The following is a 13233-nucleotide window of genomic DNA, read 5'->3' as shown; positions in this document are numbered from 1 at the left end:
ATTAATTAGATTAATTAATTACAAATCCTGTAATTAATTAGATAAAAAATTTTAATCGCCCGACAGCACTACTTACTACAAACATGAGGACTCGCACCGTACGCCATCTCCCAGAGACCAAAGAAGTGAGACAACAAGCCCTAGCGAACATTCCAGTGAACCAACGCACACACAGGGTATGCACTTCTCTAAACCTCCAGACAACTCAGAACGGGCCAAGAAAATAACTCGAGAGCCAGTTTAGTTTAAAAAGATCTGCGCCACTACAGCGTCGCTGATGATGGTGTTCCATACATGATTCACACAATTGAGCCCAGGTATAGCATCCCGTCAGATACAACATCCCGTCAGGTAGAGCTGGGCGATATGGCCAAAAGTGATATGGCGATAACAATATCATATCACTCGATATTATCGATATATTTTTTATTTTTTTTAATCTTTTTCCCCCTCCTTTTTCCTCAGATTTTCTCCCATCCCAATGTTAGTCGTTATGCCAATTCCCAATCCCCTTCCTGGTCGCTGCGCACTTAACCCCCACAGTCGGTCTGGGAGAGTGGAGGCTATCACGACGTGCTTCCTCCGACACACGTCCAGCCAATCAACCGCTTCTTTTCACCTGGCAGCGCGGATTCTCACTGAGAGGGCGTAGCGTGTGGAAGGATCACACTATCCCACTTAGATCCTATCCGCGCTTAGCAGGCGCCCCGACCGAACTGTAGGAGTCGCTGTTTACAACGACCCGGTCACCCGGACCCACCCCGCCAGCTTCTCCCACCCTCTAATACTGCCAATTGTATTAGTGTGAACGGCCAGCCAAGCTGGTGACAACCCCGGAGCTGTGAGCTGGATTAGAACAGGCGAATCCAGCCGCTCCTGGGTTGGTGACGAACGCAATCTCCGTTACGCCACCTGACCGCCACCTGACCGCCCCCGATATTTTTTTTTTCAAACAACAGATGTATGTTTATTTTGCAGCAATTCTTTGTCGTTGCCGCCATCTTTAGTGTTACATCCCCTCACACTCCAGTTCTCAGGCTGCAGCTGGTTTGAAAGCGAAAGTAAACCGGCTTCTCTGCTGGCTGTGGCTCCAGGGGAGTTGAACAGCTCTGCTAGCACACATAGCCTACTGTGTACAGATGGTTTCAAACTGTATTTTAAATTAGAAAGCAAACAAATCTCAATTTGGTCAGTATTGTCATTTGGACAAGCAAAGCCATTACTTTAAGTTGCAGGCAAGAAAGACAAGTCTGTCCACTGTCTCTGGTTTTAAAACTGCCCTGTTGCAGGTCACAAAAAAAACCGATATATTTTTTTTCCGATGTCGATTATTAAAATATATCGCGATAATTATCGTTATATCACCCAGCCCTACCGTCAGGTATAACATCCCGTCAGGTATAACATCTCGTCTGCCTTTTACTGAGAATTTTTGATTGAATACTTTATTTTGACACAATCGTAAGACAAAACATTTAAAAGACAAAACAATAACAGTGTCAACACGCTGGTCAAAAATGGATAAAACACAATAAAGCCAAGGCTTGTTTCCATTGTGGTCCATACATGGAACATAAAAAGGCACAAAAACACAAATGGACATGTACACTAGACCGGACACATCCTAAAAATTAGTATAAAAACACCTAACCTGACAACTCATACAGTCAACTAATGTTAAAAGAAAATCCGCAAACCCTTAAATGCAACTCATGATAAAAGAAATAAAAAACATATTAAGACCAATTTGAGTTGCTGCTGAGCCATGTTCTTAGGGCGGATTTAAATCCGAGAGGGGAGTTCAGGAGTTTTATGAATGTTGGCAGGGCATTCCACATTACCGTAGCAGAGTAAAAAAAATGCATCTTTCCCCATGCATGTCCCGACTCTCGGCGGGACCAGGTCCGTGGGGCTTCCTCTTGTGGCGTGTTTGTGGACATCTCCTACTTTATTAAAATAATTTACTAGGTACTTGGGGACCGTTTCTTTCAGTACTTTAAAAACCAGTAGCATTTTAAGCTGGTGTACCCTTTCCTCAACCCCAAGCCATCCCAGACTGCTAAAGAAAGCGTTGCCTCAGCCAAGAGACAAAAGGGAAAGTTCTTGAAAAAAAGCAACAAGCGTAATACTTACATTTGTCACTTTCACTACTCAGTATATCACCTTCACTACTTACTATATCACCTTCCCTATTCACTATCACCTTTACAGTCTACCGCAGTAAAATGTGAAGAGCAAGTCAAAACAGCAAGCTAGAAGTAAATCTATATGTATTTATTGTAAATCGAGAATTGATTTAGAATCTAATTGTGACCAATAATTTAAATTGAATCGGGAGATTCCCAGATTCCCACCCTTAGTCCTACAGAAATATAACATATAATATGAAATATGATCACTATTGCAACAAAAATAAATAAATAAAATATAACATTATATGTGAAGTTTAACACTTCCAGTGCCACTGGTTAACATGGTAAAACGTGGTTAAATGCCAGCACCCACTTCAATGATAGCATCTCTGTCTTAAATTATGTGTCTAATCTGCCCGTCGTTTATCAATGACTTGTTTGCAGTCAACATTGTCGAAACGTTTTTTTTTTAATATAATCGCTTCATTTCAGTTTTAGAGCATTTTGAAAAGCCCTCGTTTAAGGAAAATATAAAGATTCCGTGATAAAAGGCATTTACTGGAATACACAAAAACTTATTTTTCTGGCCTATTTATGAATAGTTTTCAAATAAACGCTAGATTATCGATAGTATATGTGTACTTATGCACGCTATAGAAGCTGAAATATCGATTCTCTAATTTCCTGATCGCTCGCACAGCCACACACACGAACGCTGATATATATGTGAAAATAGCTCCGATTATCCCAAGACTGGTAAAATAGATTCTTTACCTCAGATCAGATGTTATCCAAAAAGATTATTCCAATTCCTGATGGCCATTCCAAATATCGATCGCGTTTATTGATTCAGCATTGGGTACTGTAAATACATAATCCACAGGTTTTTCCGGGCCGGCGATCACAATGGATTCTTCAGTTGGCTCAACGGAAAAGTAAAATGAGGAAACTGGCCCGCCCCCATCAGTCTAAAGTAATGGGGTGCAGTTACACAGGGAGAGACGATAGGGGGCGGTATCTTCCCAATTGAGCTCAGAGAGAGTCTGCAACACTAACCTGAGGCTCGATTGATGAAATATGAATTCAAATCGCCAATAAATAAATAAAAATACGACAAACAAACGCTAGCGGGCACTCAGCGGTCGGCATGAACTAGCGACAAAACGCGTGGCTGGCATCCAAAGTGTTAAAGTAGTCCTACAGGAAACACAACTAAATATGATATAACATATTACATAAAATATATTGCTTATGTGCATGACTTTAATTATTATTAAAAAAACATATTAATATTTCTCTTTTGCATGGAATGGTTGAAAATAATTAACCTGATTCAGATAGTCTTACCTTCACAAACATAACCATGCATTTGCCCAGGATTTTGCTGATGGGCACTTTGTTGAAGTAGTCACTCTTGAAGACCTCCTTCTCCAGGAACTTGCGTGTTGCCGAGTGGAAGGTTTCCCTGGGCCGGTAGAACCAGCAGCCATAGAGCCACTTCTCACCTACACACACAAATAATACACATCTTAATTAAGATTATAGAGATATACAATACAATTTTCTCCATTAGAGAGATCTAACAGGTCTACTGTTTGTCCCTGTGCACTGTATGTAAGGTCCTGGACCTTATTGTATTCCTGGACATTCATTGTATTATTTTGACGAATTAAGCGTTTCTGATTAAAGTGCTGTGGAGAGCAGAGGGCGAGGAGTCGGGGGTTACCTGCTTCATCCTGCCACAGTCGTTCTATGCAGACGATGTGAGGCTTGAGGTTGGGCTCGGCCGGCTGCACGTACACGCAGTCCCCCACGTGGTAGGTGCTGTTCTCAAAGCTGAAGTCCTGACTGTACGTGCGCTCCGGCCCCGACTGCCACGTGTCGACCGGCAGGCCCTCGGTTTTGTCGCCCTCTGGGGGTAGAAAAACATACTCTCACGTCAACATCGAATCCTAGTTTCAATGTCATGATTTTAAGAGGACTCCCAAATACAGACATGTGCTTGTGCAGGGTAGAAAATAAACCTTTTCTGCCCATATGAGCAGATTCTTTTAATTTCGTCCTCGACTTCAAAAGAAATGTTTACTCCCACAATCCCAATGACATTTCATGGACATTCAGCAGCCTATTTTGCCCCGATTACCTCCTCCGGGTTCCTCCCACACCAAAAGGCTTGCTAGGAAACACTCCTAGACCAAGGTACTGGCATTACAACTGGAGTTGGTCCCCATTCACAACACTGTGGATGCCCACTGCTTACGCCAAGTAGTTAGAATGGGTTAAATGCACAGGACAAATCTCCCATCGGTAATAATAAAAGTACTTAACTTACTCCCATGTTTTCATTCCATTGACTTGCATGCAATTCCTAACCATAACCATTAAATGCCTAACCTTAACCCAGTCACTTGTGGGATCTGGCCTATGGCCACATAAGGAGAGAAGGCCAAGGCCACATTACACACCTCTGCGCTCCTCCTCCCTCTTCAGCTTGTCCTCCTCCATCTCCTTGGGGAGCTTCTCCCTCTTCTCCTGCTCCACGTCGCTGTGCAGGTGTTTGGAGGTGTAGCTGAGGGCAGGAGACAGCAGGATCTCTCCATTCTTACACAGCTCATCTCGGATCTTGATGAAGAACTGCTGCAGCTCCACCGCATCCTCAAAGATCTCAGAGTCCGTCCTAGAAATAAACAGAGTCAGACAAGAAGATGGATACCAATTTCCTCTCTGTGTGCGTTTAGTAGAAAGTTATCCGGCTGCATGTTAGCCTAACTTACGGATGGAAGCAGATATACAGACCACTAGCCAAGCTTAAAACTCCGGGAGAGGTTTTGGCCAACAGTTAGGCTAGCTCGTCCCTATCGACTCCCATTCCTTTAGGCTAGCTTGCATGCATATCCAGTTAGCCGCAGACCTCCAGTGAACCCAGACCTTTCCCTAAAATACCCTTCCAGGACCTAGGTAAACGCACATACAGACAACACACCAAAGGAAAAGAGAAACAGAGAACAGAGGAAGCAGTTGTAACTGTAGCCTAGAAGGGTTTTCAGGAGGCGTGTGGATGAGGGAGAGATGAGGGTCAGTAGAATTGTAGAATTATTATTATCTGTATAGCGTAATGAATGGCAAGACTAGTAAAGTAAAAAAGACAAGCCCAATTAAACCGGACGCGACACAACGGGAAATCGGGTCAGTCAGTTATAGATATTAATTATTGTAGACTGGCCCTCTGGGTCAAAAAAATTATAATAAAAACACAATACTTTCAAGTGGCTTTCTGAAAACAAGTCTAATAATTCCAGTTATAACCGATAACTGTGCAGAAAGACACTTCAGAATCGACTTTGCTCGTGTACCTGTGCAGCCTCCTGGCCTTCTCCAGCACCTCAAACATGTGCTCTTGGAAGACGTCCAGCCTCCTGTAGCGACCGCGGTCCACGTTCGCCCGGACGACATCGAAGTTCAGCGGCGGCTTCTCGGGGGAGGTGGGGTCCATGGCGGGGATCTCGGCCAGGGAGTCGCTGTAGCAGCGACCCTCCTCGTCCTGGTGGTCCAGCACGGACACAAACAGGTTCCTGATCAGCTCGTGGACCAGGTTGACCACGCCGGGGACCCCGAACTCCTCCCCGCCCTCCTGCTGCTTGCGCGTCACCAGCAGCACCCGGTGGAGCACCAGGGCGTCGCGGTAGATGAGCGACTCGGGCTCGTTGTACGTGCAGGCGTTGTTGAACATGAGGGCGAAGTCCTCCACCATGGCCTCCACATCCTGGTAGCGCCCACTGGCCATGTGGCTCCGCACACGCTCCATGTCGATGGGCCGCTTGATGGTGGCATAGTAGTCGGGCAGCTCACCGCGGGACGGCAGGCGGAGGAAGATGGTGCTGAGGCGCCGGCCCCGGCGGTCGGTGAAGTTCCTCACGGCGTCGTAGAGCTCGCTCAGCCGCTGCTGGAGCGGGGTGAGGTATTTAGACTTCTTTGGAGAGACACCAGGCTTTCCTAGAGAGAAAGAGAGAGAGAGAGAAAGAGAGAGAGAGAGAGAAAGGGAGAGTGAAAGATCAGGGGTTGATGAGGGAGAAATAGATGGAGGGTGTCACCTAGCCGCTCACAGTCAGTCTCGTTCGCATATCAAGCCACTGAGAGAGAGAGTCCAAGAATGGACACAAGCATTGGCATCGACGAGGACAATTATTTTTAAGAGGTTTTTAAGTGTTTAGAACAAATAGAAAGGCAAACCTACTTAGTTTGAGTTTGGGAGATCCCAATTCCTCCTCTTCAGGTCCTATCTCTTTACGCTTGTCTTTCACTACCTTCTCCAGAATGTTGGCATCATTATACACCTATGGAGAAGAACAGAAGACATAATATACCAAGAACTAGGAAGGAACTTTTGTTTTAGGCTGGCAGATTCCGATTTTTTCGGATACCAATACACTACTTCTTGTAAGAATTTTAGTATGAATTCAAGTAGAAAATGGGTTGAGCTTTTCAGACGTGTAATTGCGTATCTTCCATTAATCAAATGGTCTCATGAGCATGTACATCTAGGGGATTCCAAAAGTAACTCCCTATAACAAATACACACAACCCTGTCAAGTAAAAGGAGAAATCATCTGAAATGTATTTGTGACCAGGTATAGACCTTCGGGTCTTGTTGAGCCATCTTCAAATTTTCTTTTTTTACATGATATGAAAGTACAGATTCATACCTTCAAAATAAGCCATCACTTGAACATTTTGGTGGCATACTTTTCAAGCTACTTCCTATGAATCATGGGGATATCACAAAACGTATTCAGAGATAAAGGGCCTTCAAGAGAGAAGCAGGCTATTCACTTACAATGTAAAACAACTACAATTACCCAGAATTCATTGTAATCCATGGCACCCCTCTCTCTAGGGCAGTGGTGCCCAACCAGTCGATCGCGATCGACAGGTAGATCGCGGGCTGATTTCAAGTAGATCTTGATTAATAAAATTTGATTATTACATTTTTTTTTTTTTTTTTTGCTAAATCAACTCTGCCTCTCCTTGTTAACTACAACAAGCAATGCTGTTTGTTATTTAAGATGAGGTCAGACTCTGCACTGACAGATTTGTGTTCATTATGCTGCTTTTATAAAGCCTCAAATGACTGCTTACAATTATACAATTTTGGCTGGTAGCTCTCGGCTAGGTGGTAAATTAAAAAGTAGATCTTGGTTCAAAAAAGGTTAGGCACCCCTGCCCTAGGGCAATTAACACCTGGCAGCTTTCCAGTCTGAGGCCCTTTGTTATTACAATGACTTTGTCTTGTGACCGTGCAAACTGCAACCACTACCTTCTTAGGCCCTGTCCACACTCGCGCTGGATTTAATGTAACCGAAGTTTGAAAAAAATAAACCTCTGTCCACACAGGTGAACAACCGCATATAATTGCGTACTCACGGCGGCTGGAAAACCAGCAACCGATACATGTAGTACAATGCCAAAGCAGTAGTCGGCGATGTTGTTCAGACATGAAGGCCATTTCAACCAATCAGAAAAGGTTGAACGCTCACTACACTTCCTGTTTAGAAACAAGATAGCCGCCATCTTTAAATATCATTTTGCCAACAGAGCATCTCTCCCTCTCTCTAGAACCTATTTCATTCAAAAGGAAGATATTGATGGACAGTAGCTATAGTATATAGCTCAGTAGCTGTAACAGAAATTTTTTATTAATTACTATTAATGCATTACTATACTAATAACTATTATTCAATAGCGTTTAAATTATAATGAATTAAATAATTGTATAAAGAATTTTCCATGTTCAGTCATCTAATAATATATTCCATTACCTTTCCTATCTGTATCAAAGTCAAAATGTTGGTATTGTGACAACAGTACAACATACAAAAGCAGCTTGACAACCGATATCTTTGTGTCTAGTAGGCATGGGCCAATGTGTGATTTTGGTGATATGTGCTATTGCACAGATGTTGACCCTTAGTATGCACACGCACGCACAGTATAATATGAATGTAATAAATAATGTTAATAAACTCTGTTACTTGAAAAATGTTCACTGTGCTCCTACATTTCTTTGTGTGCTCCTAATTTTTATTTTATTTAGGAGCACATGTGCTCCCTGGGGAAAAGGTTAGCGTAGAGCCCTGTATATAGTAATAATAACAACACATGGCGATATACTAAAAAGCGATTTCAAATTTTTGGCTGGTAAAAAAAATCTGCCTGGCTGGTCGTTTTTTTTTTATCTACCAGCCACCTTGGCTGGTAAGCCAAAAAGTTAATTTTGTTCCCTGGTTCCTTATAACAATAACTTGACAACACATGAGTTTAGTTTAGCCGCAGCTACAGGTTTGACTCTGGTTGGGTCAGGAATGCGACAACAGACATCAGTCGATCACAACACTCTTCAACAATACGCTTCGAACAAAAGTTTGTTACAATCATTTTCATATAACGCTACTTGGGACAGCTCTGCTGTAAACACTGGTGTAGCTGGCTCTGCTCTAATCCCATGCTTGGTTGCTAACTTGCTATTGTTTGCGACAGTCTGCCGTGAACATGGGAAATAATTGCGACAGCTCTGCTGTAAACACTGGGAATAACCTCGGTTGCTATGCCCACACGCACCCGCAAAAACGCAGAACTTCACCCTGGACTCCGGTTTTCAAAGACTGCGGTTGCAGTGTAGCAAACCCCCGGTTGTGTGTGCCCGAACAGTGCAACTGCGCATATACAATCATGGTTACATTAAATCCAGCGCTCGTGTGGACAGGGCCTTAGAATCAAGAGGTTTATTTGTCACATACATACCAGGGCATACAGTGAAATGTGGGTCATAGAGTGAGGAGTGTGGTAGTGAAAGGTTAACCTTCTGTAATGTGGTAGTGAAAGGTTAACCTTCTGTAGTGTGGTAGTGAAAGGTTAACCTTCTGTAGTGTGGTAGTGAAAGGTTAACCTTCTGTAATGTGGTAGTGAAAGGTTAACCTTCTGTAGTGTGGTAGTGAAAGGTTAACATTTATAGTGTGGTAGTGAAAAGTGAACCTTCTTGACAGCACTGTAAAAACCAATAAAAATAGTTAACACTTTAACTGCCCAAGGTTAAATTCATGATATACCATCCCTTGCCAGCTCTATTTAACATGGAGAAGTTCCCCTTCTTTGCAGGGCTATAACTTTTTAAATTCTATTGCTAGATTGCCATTATTAGGGCCCATTCAAGGTCCTATATGTATTGTTCATGGTGTAGCAACGTTAAACTTTTTCATTCACATATTCATACTAAAATATGGTCTAAAGTATAAGTATGTTTTCATCTCTTTCTGCAGCTTTCTCCAGAACGTGATTTATAGCCCCAAATGCATTATATTGATGATGAAATACAGTTTTGGTAGCAAAAATTTCGATTGGACGTACTTCTAGAATTTACTACACGTCATCTGATGTTGACCGGATGGGCGAGGGGGCGTTTATAATTCCGTGGGCAACGTTATACCATTCATCTAATGTGGGTCATATGTTCATCATAGCAGTTAGTATCGAACACGGTAATACTACACGCTAAAACTCACCCCAGTCTCCTCGGGCCGTTGGGCGATCAGCGTGGCGTAGACAGTTTTCAATTATGGGATTTTGAAATGCCGATTCTATTTCCAGGTTGTATAATAGTATATACGTCCAAATCATGTTGTTTTTTCGAGTTATTTCCACCGATCGATGTTCACTGTGTGAAGACGGAGTCTCTCTAATATTAGCGAGTGCCCGGACCCCATATGGAGTGAGTCCTGCCGGGTTAAAGGTTGACATCCGGTTTCGATCTGCCGATCGGCCACCAGATGACGCTCTTGAACCGCTAGAGGGTTGAGAGGAGATCAGCACTGTGTGTCAAGGCTGCGGAGGGGAAATATGATTTCGATCACAGATTTTGGAAATATTGATATCAAAGACGAGTTACGGCGTCCTAGGCAACTTGAGCATGGCTAGGAAAGATGCCTAAACACGTTTCCGGCAGTTAAAGTGTTAAAAGAAAGAAACTTGATGATAAACAAGAGAACAGAGTGAAGGAATCTATGTTTTTCAATGTATCGGTGGGTGACAGCATCTGCTATTAGATCTCAGATGAGGAGGACAGTATTTAGTGGTGTGTGTTTTTTTTTTTTCCACTTTTTCTCCCATTTTCTATTTTTCTCCCATCCCAATTTTGTATCGTCCAGTTCAACCCTCCCCTGTCTTTGAACGCCATTTCATGCCTCCCACAAGCCGGCTGCAATGTGGACTAAGTCATACATAGCATGAGTCCCCTCCGATACTCGAGGTAACAGCAGTCACATCTTTCCACCTGCGCGGCTCGATCTTTCAGCGTCGGGGTCTGGGCTTTGGAGGGGCCCCGCCCCCGTCGCTTCCTGATTCTACTGCGCAGGCGCACCAAACGACCTGTAGGAGTCGCTGTCCACAACACCGATCCCCACCCATCAGTTTCCCTCCCCCTAATACTGCCAATGTGTATTAGTGCAGAGGACCAGCTAAACTGAAAGCAATGTGGAGCGCTGGGCTCGAACAGGGAGATGATCTGTTTGAGCCCAGCCTCCAGTATTTGTGGTGAGCGCCTTGCCCACTGCACCACGTAGCCGCCAGTGGTGTGTGTTTTTAAGTTAGACTTAGTTGGGTCAAGAACCAAAATTCCGTGACCATTCTCTGGCTAAGATGTTTTGATGATTGATTTGACTTCTATGGACCTTTTATAAAATATTTAGCCCCTGTGTCCCTCCCAAAAATTCCGGCATTTTTTGTCAGATGGCCAAATCCAAAATACCTGCCGACGCCATCTTGAAAAATTTACTTTTGATCCAGAGCACCTAGAATCATGTATGAATACACTTTGTGTAATCAACCATGACGATTCCAATTCTGACATCAGTTTGACTATGACATACATTTTACCCAGAAATCAAAGATGGCCACCATCCAGTAGAGCAAAAATGTAGATAGAGACAGTAGAGCGAAAATGTAACTTTTGAATGGGAAGGTAAGATGGTCTTTGGGCAGGGCTTCAGACTAACCTTTCCACTGATAGCACTGGTGCTACCAACTTTTCCAATAGCTAGCAACAACAACTAGTTAGCTAATAGTAATTGTAGCCCTGTGTTTGGGGTTTGTTAACCCTTGTGTTGTGTTTGAAAGCTATTTCTTTCAGGAGTTATTTTGATGATGTTCTGAGCACAGCCTTCTGTTTCAAAAGGTATCTTGGACCATGCCATCTCGCAATTCCTTGACATGAAGAACTCCTGTTGACCTCGCTCATCCAGGCCTTCTTCTTCAACAGACTGCGAGAGTGTGTGTGTGTGTGTGTGCGTACGTGCATGCATGTGTGCGTGTGTGTGCGTGCATGTGTGTGTTTACGTTCAAGAATAATATGCGTAGGGGTGCACCGATGTATCGGTCGGGTATCGGTAGAGCTGCCGCGGTATTGATGATTTCCTTACCGCACAAATTTGCAAAATATTTCCTACCGCCGCGGTTATTACCACGCACACAAAAAATTTAAAAAAAGAAGTTTGAATGCATTTTTTTTTTAGTAGTAGTCTACTCTTTATAGCATATAGCCTGCCTCTAGTCTAAATGTCTATTTTTAGAGGATGACTTTGCAGCATGAATATAGTTTGGGATTCGGCAAGCACGCATTAGTTATTGAAAGTGAAACACGGATTCGAAGTTTCCCCTCTGGTCGTGCGCCGTTCACTCGGTGTCGCGGGCAGGGGTGGTTACCCCTAACCCCCCCGACCCTTTCTTATTATTATTACTATAAAGTTACTACTTTATAATAAAGGCATTCGTTTTGTGGCATTAACATTATATAGTTATACGTTCAATAACATCAGCGTATTTACCGGACAATAGCAAGGCAAGCAATACTCTATTCATATCTCAGTTCCTTTCTTTGCTCAGAGCGTGCTGAGTTGTCCCATTCTGCGGTCTGTTAATAAAGTTTTCAATCAGACAAGTGTATAGAACGAAGGGCTTTTATTATAACATTCGTTGCAGACAGTAAAATCATTATGTCACGTTTAGTACTCCTTAGGAGCGATGGTAGTCCACTCCGGCGGAGAGTTAAAGCTAACGTTATTAGCCGTGTTGTGATGAGCTGACATTCAGGAAGTAAAAAACTAATACGCGCTTGCCGATTGGTGGTAACACACTGCATGACGCTACAACGTGTGACGCGTCTCTCTTCTGGTCGCTTGGAACCTCGATAGAGGAGTAGGGTATATCTGCAGAGCCGCAAGCCCAACGAGAGGAGGGTAATTTATTATTATTATTATAAAAAACAGCGGTGACGCGGTATTCAGCCTACTCTGCGGTGGCCGTGATGTAACAGCGATACCGCGGTAATCGCGGCAGCTCTAGGTATCGGCCGATAAGTGCCTTGTTGACTGCAATCAATTTGTGTAGCGTCAAGACAAAAAAATTGTTCACTCGCGACCTGCACAACGCCGTCCCCAGTCCCCCCCCCACACACACACACAAGCTACTGCATCAAAGTTACTACTTATGATTAACAAGGCATTCGTTTTGTGGCATTAACGTTATATAGTTAGTGTTACACGTTCAATAACATCAGCATATTATTTACCCGAACGTAGCAAGCGTTCATACTAGCTCAGTTCCTTCCGTTGCTCACAGAGCCCTGAGTTTTACCCATTCTGCAATCTGTTAATAACGTTTTCAATCAGACACATGTATAGAAAGGCTTTGTTTTATTATAACATTAGTTGCAGTAAAATCATTATGCCTCATTTAAGTCATCCTGCGGAGCTAAAAGCTAAACGTCGGCCGCGCCGTGTTGTTGTTCTAGAAAACCTCTAGTCAAAATCAATGGCGGACAAAAGCAGAAGTAAAAAATGTATACGCGCTTGCCGATTGGTGGTAACAGCAGAGGCGGGTGCAAGCGGTGTGTGACGTAATTGGCAGAATCGACTGTCAATCAACATTTCATTGGTTGAGACAATAGTATCTAGTTGCAGCCCAGCAGGTAGACCATGCTGGGAGAACTAGTATCTAGCTGCAGCCCTGCAGAACATACTGGGAGAGAGATAGTGCTATTTCTTGATGTTTCCTT

The 13233-nt window shown here is 43.4% G+C and overlaps 1 protein-coding gene across 4 annotated transcripts in view; it reads right to left on the bottom strand.

The window, feature by feature from the left end:
• The window catches only part of LOC311230613 (protein polybromo-1-like), a 70777-nt gene that overhangs the window by 30272 nt on the left and 27272 nt on the right, over positions 1 to 13233 (bottom strand). For all 4 annotated transcript variants that reach the window (XM_084316941.1, XM_084316942.1, XM_084316944.1 and 1 more), the window contains exons 15-19: positions 6367 to 6466; positions 5486 to 6125; positions 4598 to 4809; positions 3859 to 4044; positions 3480 to 3637 (exon numbers count right to left, since the gene is read on the bottom strand). In XM_084316941.1, coding sequence (XP_084173067.1) covers positions 3480 to 3637; positions 3859 to 4044; positions 4598 to 4809; positions 5486 to 6125; positions 6367 to 6466 — 1296 coding nt within the window. The remainder of the gene's footprint in view (positions 1 to 3479; positions 3638 to 3858; positions 4045 to 4597; positions 4810 to 5485; positions 6126 to 6366; positions 6467 to 13233) is intronic.

Source organism: Notolepis coatsorum (genome assembly GCF_963971535.1).
Source record: "Notolepis coatsorum genome assembly, chromosome: 6".
Taxonomy (NCBI): domain Eukaryota; kingdom Metazoa; phylum Chordata; class Actinopteri; order Aulopiformes; family Paralepididae; genus Notolepis; species Notolepis coatsorum.
This window is presented reverse-complemented; position numbering and strand designations above follow the sequence as displayed.